Below are 14,867 nucleotides of genomic sequence, written 5' to 3' on the forward strand. Positions count from 1 at the left end.
AATGTATGTGTGCAGTCAAATTGCTATAAACATAAAGAATTCTCTGAATGTTACTAAGATTATCCTGTAACTTCAGGAGAGTGAAAACAATTAGTTATTATAGAGAAGGAAGATGTATTTTTTAGGATTAAAGACAGTGCATGTAATTCATTTTCATTGTACTTCTCTGGTGGTAACATTCAGTGTTACAGGACAGCACGATGTGACAGTGTTGATATGGAAAAAATGGATGTAGAATTTTTATGCCATATAATAGAGGCAGTAGTTCCCCAGAGACTTTTTTAAAAACTGGACATTTTAATTCCCTCTGTTTAAAGAAAATTCACCATAGAAAGAAATTTGATATGTGGCTTATGTTAATGAAGCATGACTTCAGGAGAAGATTATTTTTTAAACAAATCCACAGAACTTAACTAAATACTCTTCATTTTCAAGTGGTCATTTTGAAAAGCCAAATATTTATTCTCTGTGCTATTATTGCTTAATTTATTGTTAGACTTGCTTTTGAAACCATTAAGAAATTCTCTTAAATATCTTCATTGTTTGCAAATATTTATCTCTTAAGGACAAAACTTCTTTGAAAACTAAACCTGATGAGGTATTTTATTTTTATCATCCAAATGTGATGCTACTGTTAAACGATTATATTATAGTTGTGTGTTTTTTTTAAAGGCTTTTCTAAAAAGTATCTAAAAGCATTTGCAGTGAGCATCATTGTTGATATGACTGTTGAGCTTTGCAGGTGTGACTGCTTGGAAGAGAAGCCGTTACTTGGATGTTCAGTGTATCAGCTTCAGTCCCCAGCAGTCTCACTGTGTCCGTGGCAGTGTTCTCTCTGCCTCGTTCAGCGTGATCTGGTCACTGACTCCAAACGAATGCCTTTAAGCTTTTTAAAATACATACCATTTAACAAAACTTTAAGATGTACAGTAGTGCAGCTCAGGGACCTACTGTATGTTTCTAAAGTAGAACGATGAGAAAAGTTGATTTTTTTTTTTTATTACTTTGCCCTAAATTTTAAGAGGCATAATTTTATTTGCTCATCTTGTCATAGGGCAGTTTTCTTATCACAGCAGCATAGCACATAAATACATTTAGATGTGGAGTATAATCACATGTATGCCATCCTATGAAATATATTGTTTAAATATATTGACATATTTTATTATGAAAGACTTCTTTTTACAATAACACAATTTTTGGCACTCAAATATAAAACAGTATTTTTCTAACATTATTACTATATAAACGCTTTACATTGTAAAAGTATGCTAGTTGTTTTAAGTTCTTTAGTGATTATTTTAAGAGAAGCTCATAACTTAATGATAATATGCTCTGAAAGTTGCTAGAATTCTTAGAAAAAGAAGAATGCTGCATGTATTATGTTTTAAAGTACCTTTATTCTTCTAGGGAGCAAGCTTTATTCGCTGTATCAAGCCTAATTTAAAGATGACAAGCCATGACTTTGAAGGAGCTCAAATTCTGTCTCAGCTTCAGTGTTCAGGTATTTCTCTATTTTATAATCTATGTTGGAGTGTATCAAGAGTCTTATTTAGTTCAAATACAATTTAATATATCCAGTGTATTCAAAAAATTCACAACTATCTTGATTATCTTTAAGCACAATAAGACTTTTATATTCCTTTATTTATAAGAAAAGAAAGGTGGACAAATTATTTGAACAGTATTGGTGTATACTATTATTTCACAATAATCTTTTACCTCATTGAAGTATAATTTATAAAAGCTCTTCAACTGTGGAGAATAGTATGAAGATTGTTTTAAAAACTAGGAATAAAACTGTCATATGACCAGCATTCCCACTAGTGGGAGTATACCCTGAGAAAACCATAATTGAAAAAATATTCATATTCCAGTGTTCATAGTAGTTATGTGTGTGTGCTCACTTGTGGCAAACTCCTTGCAACCCCATGGATGGTAGCCCACCAGCCTCCTCTGTCCCTGGAATTTTCCTGGCAAGAATACTGGACTGGGTTGCCATTTTCTATTCCAGGGGATCTTCCTGACCTGGGGATTGAACACATGTCTCTTTTATTAGCAAGTGAGTTCTTTACCACTGTGCCACCTGAGAACTCCACCCCCTGGCCACCCCGCTCCCCGCAGTGTTCATAGCAGTACTCTTTACCATAGCAAGGACATGGAAGCAACCTAGATGTCCATTGACAGATGAATAGATAAAGAAGATGTGGTGCATACATGCAATGGAATACAATTCAGCCATAAAAAAAAGAATGCATTTGAGTCAGTTCTAGTGAGTTGGATGAACCTAGAACCTGTTATACAGAGTGGAGTAAGTCAAAAAGAGAAAAACAAATACATGTTAACACATACATACGGAATCTAGAAAAATGGTATTAATGAACCTATTTGCAGGGAAGGAATGGAGACACAGATACAGAGAACAAGCTTGTGGACACAGCAGGGAAAGGAAAAATTGAGATGAATGGAGAAAGTAGCATTCACATATATACACCACCATGTATAAAATACATAGCTGGTGTAAAGTTACTGTTTAACACAGGGAGCCCATCCTGGCGCTCTGTGATGACCTAGAGAGGTGGGAGGCTCAAGAGGGAGAAGAAGGGGTTGTTGTTCACTTGCTCAGTCATGTCCGACTTTTTGTTACCCCATGGACTGCAGCACACCTGTTCTTACCTATCTCCCAGAGTTTGCTCAAACTCATGTCCATTGAGTTGGTGATGCCATCCAGCCATCTCATCCTCTGTTGCCCTCTTCTCCTCCTGCCTTCAGTCTTTCCCAGCATCAGGGTCTTTTCTAATGAGTCGGCTCTTCACATCAGGTGGCCAAAGTATTGGAACTACAGAATCAGTCCTTCCAATGAATATTCACGGTTGATTTCCTTAGAATGAATTGGTTTGATCACCTTGCTGTCCAAAGGACTCTCAAGAGTTTTCTCCAGCACCACAATTTGAAAGCATCAATTCTTAAGTGCTCAACCTTCTTTATGGTCCAGTTCTCACATCTGTACATGACTACTGGAAAAACCATAGCTTTGACTATATGGACCTTTGTCAGCAAACTGATGTCTGCTTTTTAATATGCTGTCTAGTTTTGTCATAGGTTTTCTTCCAAGGAACAAGCATCTTTAAATTTCATGGCTGCAGTCACCATCTGCAGTGATTTTGCAGTCCAAGAAAATAAACTTTGTCACTGTTTCCATTGTTTCCCCATTTTTTGCCATGAAGTGATGCGACCAGATGCCATGATCTTAGTTTTCTGAATGTTGAGTTTTAAGCCAGCTTTTTCACTTTCCTCTTTCACTTTCATCAAGAGGCTCTTTAGTTCTTTTACACTTTCTGCCATAAGGGTGGTGTCATCTGCATATCTGAGGTTATTGATATATCCCTCGGCAACCTTGCTTCCAGCTTGAGCTTCATCCGGCCTGGCATTTTGAATGATGTACTCTGTGTGTAAGTTAAACAAGCAGGCTGACAATATACAGCCTTGACGTACTCCTTTCCCAATTTTGAACCAGTCTGTTGTTTCATGTCTGAAGGGGATATATGTATAATTATGGCTGATTTGCATTATTGTATGGCAGAAACCAACAGGACATAGTGAAGCAATTTTCCTCCAATTAAAAAATAAAAAATAATTCAGAAAACCAAAAAAACTCTTAAGCTGTGAACCCAGATCTCCTCTGTGGGTGCTCTCTGTGGCTTTCTTTCCATGGCCTTCTCAGTCCCACAGCAGTTCATTCCCCATGTAACTGGGTCAGGTTTTGTTGTCCTCGCTTCTCACTCTACTACTTATTAAAAACAAACAACACAGTGCCCTTGAGAAAGGACAGACACGGCCAGGTGAGGGGTAGAGAGTGATGGTTTAACTAAGTGCAGAAAAGTCCCACGGGAGCCAAGGGAAGTGTGCTTTCAATTTTTTTTTTTTTACAAGTAGTAGAGTGAGAAGCAAGGACACCAAAACCTGACCCAGTCATGTAGGTCAGGGGCCCGGGACTGTTTTCTTTATCCTGTGCCCATCCTCTGTCCTTCTCATACCACCCCTGCCTCTTCCAGGGCACAGCCTTTTCCTTCCTATAGATTCAGGCTTGGGACACTTCCTGAAACTCTCTTGCCAACCGGACTCCATTTCTTGCTCCTCTTGGTGGCAGATGTATTAGAAAGCTGAGGTCGCTTTAGCTATGGAGTGCCTTGTTTATATGGGCTCCTTTCAGAACCCTGTACCTGATATTATATTCTTTGTAATTTATAATTTCGTAGTTATTTCTTAAAGAGCCCTCCCCCAATTATATAAGCTTCAGTTCAGTTCAGTTCAGTTCAGTCACTCAGTCGTATCCGACTCTCTGCGACCCCGTTGACTGCAGCACACCAGGCCTCTGTGTTCACTGCCAACTCCCGGAGCTTACTGAAACTCATGTCCATTGAGTCGGTGATGCTGTCCAAATCTCATCCTTTGTCGTCCCCTTCTCCTGCCTTCAGTCTTTCCTAGCATCAGGGTCTTTTCAAACGAGTCAGTTCTTCGCATCAGGTGGCCAAAATATTGGAGTTTCAGCTTCAGCATCAGTCCTTCCAATGAATATTCAGGACTGAATTCCTTTAGGATGGACTGGTTGGATCTCCTTTCAGTCCAAGGGACTCTCCAACACCACAGTTCAAAAGCATCAGTTCTTCGGCTTTCAGCTGCGTCTACCCCGACCCCTCTCATAAAACCCTAGCTGTCGATGAATGGTTTTCTCCTCATCTGCATGGAGAAGGTGGGCAAGGCAGATTGGCGCTGTTGTAAACTCATGATCGCTAACCTTCAAAGGGTTCTCATACCCACCCACCGAGTTTCCCTGGCCAGCAGGTTTTGTTTCTCCCCAGAGGCCAGTCTGACTCACCCTGCCCCGAGCCTCTGCCAACAAGCAGCCTCACCTGTTTTTACTCAAAAGCTGAACGCCTTACCTGTGTGCCGCCAAATATCTTTGCCTGCATACCTTCCCTCCTGATGGAAAGTAGAAAGTGCCTCTCTTCCTCATTGAGACTGTAGTGTTTTGGATTCATCCCTCCCTGCCTTCTCAGGAACCTTGAGTACTGACGACCTGTACTGAAGCTCTGAGACGGCCTCTCCCTCTGAACCTCTTCTTTCCCTCTCACCAGCATTTCCTTCCCACTCCCGTCCCATCTCTGGCCTTACTTTCTGTTCTCCAGGTTTTGCTTTTCTCTCCAAGAATATTCTCTTCTCGCTTTCTCAGTTTCCTGCCTTCCACTCACTCTTGAGCCCAGGAGAAATCAGCTTTCACCAGGATGATTCTGGGTAGGATCTCTGGTGACTCTCCTGATCCTGAATTAGGCGTTTCTTTGCAGACCTCATCTCAGTGGACTGCAGCAGCGTCAGGCTCCGCTCTGTCCCTGTAACATCGCCTTTCCTTGGCTGCTAAAACAGCGTGTGTCCCTGCTTCTCCTGAATGCTTGGCCATTCCTGCCTGCTGCGCAGGGTCGTCTTCTTCCACCTGGGTGTCTCTTGTTGGACTTGTATCTCTTCTCACTTCCATCAGTGCTGTTTGATATGACTTTCTATGGAGGTGGAAATAATCTGTACCCGTGTTGTGCAGTATGGCAGCCACTAGGTACTTGTGGCTCTTGAGCCCTTGAAATGTGACTAGTATGAGTGAGATACTGAATTTTTAATTGTGCTTAATTAAAAAAATGAGTCACACGTGACAAACCTAGACAGTGTATTGAAAAGCAGAGATGTTATTCTGCCAACTAAGGTCCGTAGAGTCAAGGCTATATGGTCTTCCCATTGGTCACGTATGGTTGTCAGAGCTGGACCGTAAAGAAGGCAGAACACCGAGGAACTGATGCCTTTGAACTGTGGTGCTGGAAAAGACTCCTGAGAATCTCTTGTACAGCAAGGGGATCAAACCAGTCAATCTTAAGAGAAATCAACCCTGGGTACTCCCTGGAAGGATTGATTATTTAATTTCTCCTTTCTCTAATCTGTAAACTCTTGAGGGCAGAAACCGTTCTGACTTGTATGCACGTTCCTGCTTCCTGGCAATGCAAAGCATATACTAAATACACAGACTAGGAAATAAAGATTTATTCTTGACTGATTTTAGCAAATACTAGAAAGTTAAATATGGCAACCCACTCTAGTATTCTTGCCAGAGAAATCCCATGGACTGAGGAGCCTGATGAGCTGCAGCCCATGGGGTCGCAAGAGTTGGACACAACTTAGTGACCAAACCACCACCACCAGAAAGTTAAATAAATGATGTCTGTTTTATTCCTACATATGTATAGTTGTATTTTTGTAATGTTTTCTTCAAGATCATTTTTGCTTGGAGTCTGCTTATTTTCCTCATTTAAATTTCTCTTTAGGATTTGGTTAGCCTAACATAATATCATTTACTTCCTACTGAGCATCCAATGTCCTGGCCAGTCAAGTGTGTTTAGATTTAGCTCTGTGCACTATGAGATTAGCACAATGTGGGCTCACTAATGCTTTAGCTGGGATTCCTCTTTCAGTAAGCAGTTCATTTTAACAAGATATGTTGGCAGTTTAATAGATGCCACCAATTCATAATGGTTTGATTTTTTTATAATACTAATTGCAGTAAAATGGCTTAGAATTGTATGACTAGGTATTGTAATTGACTAGAATTGTAATTGTATGACTAGGTAATGAGAAAAAGCAAAAACATTTACCAATAACTGGTAGAAATAAAAATAGTTGTGACGCTTTCTAAAATAAAGACATCTAAGATTGGAATGCTCCTTTGCCTTTCCATTTCTATTTTTTTTTCCAATTTAAGGAGAATAATTAATTTAGGACAGCTTTTACTAAAGGGACTGTCTTCTGATCAGCCAACCCCAGAGAAAGTAGGGGAAAGTAAGAGAAGGCAGGTCTTCCTTTAACTTGGGGGCTGTGCTCCCTGCATGGTAGCAGAGAGGGTTCTGAAGATGGCCAGCCGGGACTGCGCCAGGAGGTTCCTCACCAGACTCCCCCGAGGAAAAGCCGGGCATGGGAATCTCTAGAAGGAAGGGTACCTGGTTGGGTGATTTTTACATTTTTAAGCCTCAGAATATCTTTAGAGTAAATTAACTTCAAGTGTGGAGAAAGCAACCACAGACTTAGTAATTTGTTAAGCTCCGTGAAATTCTTAATGAACTCCTGTGAGCCACTTCCTACGTTGTATGCAGTGGTAGGGCAAGCCAAGGGACTCAGACGACGCTCACACTTCTAAGGGTGCTTGTTTATTTGATATACATGGGCAACAATTCTGACAGTACCAATTAAACCTTACTTTTATTTCTCCAGACAGAGCCAGAGCCTCCATCTAGTTCTGGAGATTTCTTTCCATAAGAACAACTGCCTTTGTGTTCCATTATATTAAATGTAATATTATATTTAATTCAGTATTAAACTTTATTTTATGGTAATATATAACATGTTATATATTATAGTAGTATATATAAATTATATATTACATATATTATATAATTATATTGAAAATTATAATAGTTATATATGTTCACTGTAACAAAAATTAATGGTACAGAATAATATACGTAAAAAGAAGTCTCACTTCAAAAAGGTGACCATTTAACTCTGTGCCTTCAACATATTTTTTATACTTGCTAGAGCTCTGCCCTATTATTTTTAATTAATATATCATATTCTGTCATATGATTGTGATATAATTTGATTAGTATTTAAGTTATTTCTGTGTTTTGTTTTACTAGCAATGACCCAGTGAATTTATAGACCTTCTCTATGTGTATCTTTGCCCACATATGTGGCAAGTTGTAGGATAGATTCATAGAAGTGAAAAATCGTCAAAGGAATAACTTACTAGCATTTAATATTAAAAATATAAATACTTGTTCCAAATTGCCATCTGAAACTGTTACACTGGTTTACTCTCCCACTAAGAATGTACATGTGTGTTTTCCTACATTGTCATCATCTCTGACTATTATTGGGGTTTTACCCCTTTGGCAGTCAGATTAAAATTCAATATGATTGCCTAGAGAGACACTCTTTCCAGTGAGATTATTTTAAAATAAAAACCTACCCATTTAAGAATACTTTATAATTTTATTTTGCTAATTAAATTTTTGACCAGAAATTTATTTTGCTTATAAGGAGTGAGGTACAGATCTTATGTTATTTTTGTTTTCCTTTTGTCTAACCATTTGTCCTAACACTTTTTATTAAATAGTCTTATTTTCTTCATCGATTTAAATAGTCCTGTAGACTGAAATCCAGGTCTTTTTATAAACAAAAGTCCTGGTATTATCAATAGTTGACCCTTTTCTTATGCTGTTCCTGCCATGAAAAGCTCACACTGACTCAAGGCTCAAATTAGTCATTTACTAAAGTTATACTGAATGTCGATAGTCATCCTGTAGACTTTTTACCCCGGTAGACTAAACTAGCTCCTTTGAGAGGTGAGTGAAATGGGGGTCTTTAGAGTGACATAGTCTTCTGTCTTCTCCATTTGCTTTAAGCGCTGGTGAGAACCAGGAAATATGTTTGACTTTGTCTTGGAAACTCTTAATCTTACTCCAGAAGTAATCTCAGAACTTGGAAAATAGCCAAATGCAGGTCTTTGCCTTGTATACTGTGACACAGAGGTTTCCAGCAGAAAAAATAGATACAAACTACATTTGAATTTTCAAGAGACCAGTAGTTTATCTCTAGAAAATATAGTCAAGCTAGTTTTGCTTTATTTTCATTTTCTTGCAACTTATTTTATTTCTAATATTATGCCTTTCACACAGGGACACAATGAACATCACTTGTAGATATCTTCATTTATTTCTGTTGGAGAAATCTGTGTCTTCACTAAAATAGAAAATATGCATGTGTTTAAGTTTGACAGATTCTATAGCACTGCTCTCAAAATCCCGAAGCATCTTTTATTTCCAGAAATAGTGTATTAAAAAGTAATTTTCCCCCACAGTCTTAGCAGCACTAAATATTATCAACATTGAATATATTAAAAAAAGCTAGAGATGAAATTTGGTTGCAGTAGTTTTTAGGTGATGGATAAGTTGGGAACATAAGCATGATGTAAGTATGATATTTTCTATGTAATATTTCATTGCAGATAATTTCTGTAAATTACCACTTTTAATTTGTAAAATTCTTTGATCATTTGCAGATTACCTTTGGACTTCTGTATGGTGATTGGCAGTAAAACTTGTGTTTGTTTATGAATCTAGGTATGGTGTCTGTCTTGGACTTGATGCAAGGTGGTTTCCCATCACGAGCTTCATTTCACGAACTCTACAACATGTATAAAAAGTATATGCCAGATAAACTTGCAAGATTAGATCCAAGACTATTTTGTAAGGTACAAATACTACCTAAATTGAGATTTATTAGCTATAAACTCATTGTTATTAATCCCTAATTGGCACTTAACTTTTATTTTTCAGGCTCTTTTTAAAGCTTTGGGCTTAAATGAAGTTGACTACAAGTTTGGGTTAACTAAAGTATTTTTTAGACCTGGCAAGGTAAATGCATTTTTATTTTAAACTGTAACATAATTAGTATGGACAGTTGGAGTCAGTGAATATTTTAAGTGTTCAGTGATTTATATTATTCTTAAATTAGATAATCACTTAGAGCATGCATATATATATGGGACACACACACACAAAATTTTCCCACTGGTGAGAAGTTTCCAATGTATAGCACTCTATAGAGTTTTTGGTTTTTTCCCTCTAGCTTTGGAGGTATTGGAATCAGAGGATTGTTTAGTTGAATTTTTACTTAAAATAAGGGTTAACCAGGAATACTTCTATTTTAAACAAGTTGAAAGGTTTTCTAAAACATTGATTCGGTCTTCAGTAATTAAAAGTTTCACAGTACTTTTGAGTGTTCATTGTGAGAACGAGATCTGTTAGAGCATGATAGATGTATTGCATGTAGAAAATTAGACTGGAGTCTGTGCTGACGTCTGTCAAATCATAGAAGGGATGGCTGTGTGCATACTTTTGTACTAATACAGTTTTCTTAGGCTACCCATAGTTTTAGTATTTATAGATTCTTGCGCTGGTCTTGTACTATGATACAAAATTGAGTTATGGAAGATTTCATGACTAAATACATATGAGGCTGTTCATAGTATTTTCACCACTCTTGACTTCTTTAATATTGATTGAATATTGCTTTCTCATAATTTTAAACACAAGTATTATTATGTAATAGACAACTATACTTGTTTGACTTAGCAAAATCATTCGTAAATATCTCTAGTGCCTTGAAGGCTAAATTAATCAGATAAATAAATCTGACTTCACATTTTGAGGCATGAGATGAAATCTGTGTAATGCATTACCAATGTATGCCCTTTCCTATGAATATTTTTACTGCAGAAAACCTGTATCATCTCTTATCATAAATGGAAGCAAGTTAAAAGAAAATGAATATATAAGTATTCATAGTTGGCTTAGCTGTAGTCATGCATATTTATCAGAAACTCAACATTTCTTATTTCGGATCTATAATAACTATTTTAGGGATTTATGGCTTGATAGAGAAAGCACTTGGTTTTATCTGCCTCCAGAAAAATTAATCAGTCAGAAGGACACAGTGCAGGCACAGGGCAAATTTTCAAAGATCTTTAATCTCTGTTACCTTTAATTTTGATTATAAGAAGCTGTTATTTTGATAGGTGTGTGACATCCTCAATATATTGTAGTGGGATATTCGGTAAAGGATAGAAATCAATATGTAGTTTGGTGGTAAATTGTGGAAATAATGCATTTTGTGATTTAATAACCTAATAGATGTTTTATTTGTGTTGTCTGTTTCTTAGTAGCAGTTTCTTCTTTCTGATCAAAAGAAGGATGAGGTTGGGAGAGACACGGTAGTTTTGGTGGTACCCAATTTTATAGAGCTGACCTTTGCTTGTACAGTTATCTGGGAATATGGATTTGCCAGTTCAGAGATATGCTAAACTTTTTTTCATTCTTCTCGCCATAAAACCTTTTTGCCCATCATCTATAATGGTCATTTAAGATTTTTTTTTTCCTACTTTTTATTATTGAATCTTCTAACTAGCAATGAGTAACTCACCCTCCCCGTAACCTCTACAAAACGAGTCCTGGAGGAAGGAAGAGAAAGGCAGCAAAATTCAGTCACGTGTGTCTGGGTTTGCTGTGAAACTCCACTGAGACGTGTCTGTGTAACGGGCTTGTGACCCCATACAGAAAGCTAGATTTTGATTTGTGTTATTTTGTATCTCGCTGTGTGTTTAAGCACATCTGTCTTTTGATATTATTAGTCAATTATTTGATTTCCCAGTTTGCAGAATTTGATCAGATTATGAAGTCTGACCCTGACCACTTAGCACAGCTGGTGAAGAGGGTCAACCACTGGCTAATCTGCAGTCGCTGGAAGAAGGTCCAGTGGTGCTCGCTGTCCGTCATCAAATGTAGGTGTTTTCTTCCACTCTCAGACCTGGAATTATGTTGGAAACGCGTTGGCTTGTGGAGTGTTATTAATTTGTCTCAGTGGTGAGAGCTAGGCCACAGGGACTCTGTCACTTACTCACACTATGTCCCTGGTTCCTCACGTAACATCTTACATGTAGTATGTGATAAATTAGTACTTGTGGACTTCCTCAGCATCTTGAGTGTATGATACTTAGCTTCTTGAATCATATGTATTATAATTAATTTCATCTTGTTCTAAAAATTCAATCTCACTATTTTGACTCCTTCCCTCTCTCCCCTACTCTCTCTCCCTTGCTCCCCTCTCCCCTCACCATACCCCAGTCTCTGGGACTTAAACCAGAACTTTTCTTTCCACCCACATGGCGTCACCAGAACACACACTGAAAATTTCACAGTTGTATTGTCTCTTCTTTCTTGTCCCTGAAATCATGCCGGTCACCAAACTCTTTTGATTCCCCCTCCAAACACTGCACATCTTTTCTCCTTGTTGCCACTCTCTTCGTGGAACCCCTCTCCCCAGCTTGCAAAGTGACTTCAGCGGCTCCCAAACTGGTTTTCCTGGCTTCCCAGGTGTATCTTCCCAGAGTCTCTAATTAAAAGGCTTTGATTATATCTTTTCTGTAATACACGGCAAAGTCTAAAGTCTTAGAATGTTATAGCAACTACTTATCTCTGACCTAAAACAAGGATGAGGGACAGAATAATTGTGGGTTACCTGATGGTGGTGGTCTATGCAAAACCTTTAGTTATAGGGAGTACTGTCAGTAACTTGATTAAAATTTTAAACCCCTGCCCAACTCTCCACCTTACCTGGAACAGTGCTAGAGGCACAGGAAAAGGATTCAGTACATTTCCACTTACTAATAAAAAAAAAATTCCTTTGACCTAATGAGAAGGAACCATGTAAGCAACATACAACCATGAGGTCTTGTTAGTCAACTGTAATATAAATAAAACTATAATAAAACAAGATAACAGAAGCTCTTTCCCCATGACTTTCCAACTGAAATATGATCATACTTTTCACTATAGTTAAATGCTTTCAGCTTTAAACATTGTATTATGATGGAAAACATATTTTATTAACATTATTTCTACTATACTATTTGTGGACTATATTGTGCAGTGGTCAAGTCAGTAAGTAGACAGAATCGTTGCAGGATGTTAATGGGGAATGTCTCCAGGTCAAATTAGTCTAGGATATTCTGACTGACTGAAGTTAAGTAGAGTCCTTTGTGGTAGGATCCTTAGAGGCCACACTCAGTATGTTCATTGTGAATCTTCAGAAGGAGGTGTAGCAGATAGCTTTTCCTGAGTTACATTTGACAGGTGAATCCTTTTTTCAAGACACACCTGTTGGACTTCTGTGGTGATACAGTGGTTAAGAATCTGCCTGCCAATGCAGGGGACACGGGTTCAGTCCCTGGTCTGGGAAGATCCCACATGCATGGAGCAGCTCAGCCTGTGTGCCAGAACTACTGAGTCTGCACTCCGGAGTCCCCTGCAGCTACCGAAGCCCATGCAGCTAGATCCTGTGCCCCACTACCCTGTTGAGAAGCCACTACAGTGAAGAGTAGCCCCAGCTTGCTGCAACTAGAGAGCTCACATGCAGCAATGAAAAAAAAGTGCACCTGATAAAAAAGAAAAAGACACACGTTTTAACATTTCCTAAGCCAGTATTGCATAGGGCAGTTTGGGACACATTAGTGTAGTGTAACAAGGAAATAGCATATTTAAACTGTACACTTAGTCATATAGTTGATACACTTTTTGTTTTAAGAAGTTTAAGGAACTAAAGGAATGTGCCAATTTTGATGTTTGGTATAATACGTTCATCAAGATTTTTATGTTTCTTGAGGATTGCTTTGTGGAAATGAGTGGTTTTTAGAAATACTGTAAATCTAATTTAAGCTAAATAATTTTCTATCATTATATTTTCCTCTTACACATAGTGAAAAACAAAATAAAATATCGAGCTGAAGCCTGCATTAAAATGCAGAAAACTATTCGAATGTGGCTTTGCAAAAGGAGACACAAACCTCGGTAAGATGAATAGAGTCTAAAGAATCCAAGATACCTGTTTATCCTAATATAAAATGGCTATAAGGTCAAAATGAAGAGCAGTTTGCATACTCAGAGTTTTCTTTTTCCTCGTGTTCTTTGTAAAAAGATGTTAGTCTGTTACTTATTGGATGTTAATTAATTTCTTCATTCATTCATTACTTGCCTCATTCTGTAAAAGGATTTGAAATAGCATAGATTCAGTTCAGTTCAGTTCAGTTGCTCAGTTGTGTCTGACTCTGTGACCCCATGAACCGCAGCACGCCAGGCCTCCCTGTCCATCACCAACTCCCTGCGTTTATCCAAACTCATGTCCATTGAGTCAGTGATGCCATTCAACCATCTCATTCTCTGTCATCCCCTTCTCCTCCTGCCCTCAATCTTCCCCAGCATCAGGGTCTTTTCCAAGGAGTCAGCTCTTAGCATCAGGAGGCCAAAATATTGGAGTTTCAGCTTCAGCATCAGTCCTTCCAGTGAACACCCAGGACTGATCTTTAGGATGGACTGGTTGGATATCCTTGCAGTCCAAGGGACTCTCAAGAGTCTTCTCCAACACCACAGTTCAAAAGCATCAATTCTTCAACGCTCAGCTTTCTCTATAGTCCAACTCTTATATCCATACATGACTACTGGAAAAATCATAGCCTTGACTAGATGGACCTTTGTTGGCAAAGCGATGTCTCTGCTTTTTAATATGCCGTCTAGGTTGGTCATAACTTTCCTTCCAAGGAGTAAATATCTTTTAATTTCATGGCTGCAATCACCATCTGCAGTGATTTTGGAGCCCCCCAAAATAAAGTCAGCCACTGTTTCCACTGTTTCCCCATCTACTTGTCATGAAGTGATGGGACCAGATGCCATGATCTTAGTTTTCTCAATGTTGAGCTTTAAGCCAACTTTTCACTCTGCTCTTTCACTTTCATCAAGAGGCTTTTTAGTTCTTCACTTTCTGCCATATGGGTTAGATTAGAGAAATGTAAACAGTATAAGAGATTGAAAGGAGCTGTTTTATACTGATTATTTTAGTGACTTGAGTTTATTACTAAATGTCAAATTGACATTGTTTTTAAAAACATCTCATTAATGTTTTGACCATAATTTTCAAGATTTTCTGTAGGAATTATACTGTGTCACTGTAAATTTAGCCTTTATTTCTTATTTGATTCTTTTATTATTAGAAATTTTAAACGTGGAAGTCTGAATAACTGTTCATCTATAACACATTTTCAAAGCAATTAGTCTTTAAAGTTTTTCTTTAAATTTTTAAAATTTAAAGAATTTTAATTCTCAAATTCTTCAGTGTAAGTATAGAAGTCTTAAATCTTACTGACAGATATTAATGTCATTCAC

General features: G+C 37.8%; 1 protein-coding gene across 11 annotated transcripts in view; it reads left to right on the forward strand.

Annotated features, from left to right (window-relative positions):
* The window catches only part of MYO6 (myosin VI), a 158,830-nt gene that overhangs the window by 120,156 nt on the left and 23,807 nt on the right, over positions 1-14,867 (forward strand). For all 11 annotated transcript variants that reach the window (XM_015472774.3, XM_005210674.5, XM_005210676.5 and 8 more), the window contains exons 20-24: positions 1,411-1,504; positions 9,216-9,346; positions 9,432-9,509; positions 11,305-11,434; positions 13,409-13,499. In XM_015472774.3, coding sequence (XP_015328260.1) covers positions 1,411-1,504; positions 9,216-9,346; positions 9,432-9,509; positions 11,305-11,434; positions 13,409-13,499 — 524 coding nt within the window. The remainder of the gene's footprint in view (positions 1-1,410; positions 1,505-9,215; positions 9,347-9,431; positions 9,510-11,304; positions 11,435-13,408; positions 13,500-14,867) is intronic.

The sequence above is a fragment of the Bos taurus genome, chromosome 9, assembly GCF_002263795.3.
Source record: "Bos taurus isolate L1 Dominette 01449 registration number 42190680 breed Hereford chromosome 9, ARS-UCD2.0, whole genome shotgun sequence".
NCBI classification, from domain to species: domain Eukaryota; kingdom Metazoa; phylum Chordata; class Mammalia; order Artiodactyla; family Bovidae; genus Bos; species Bos taurus.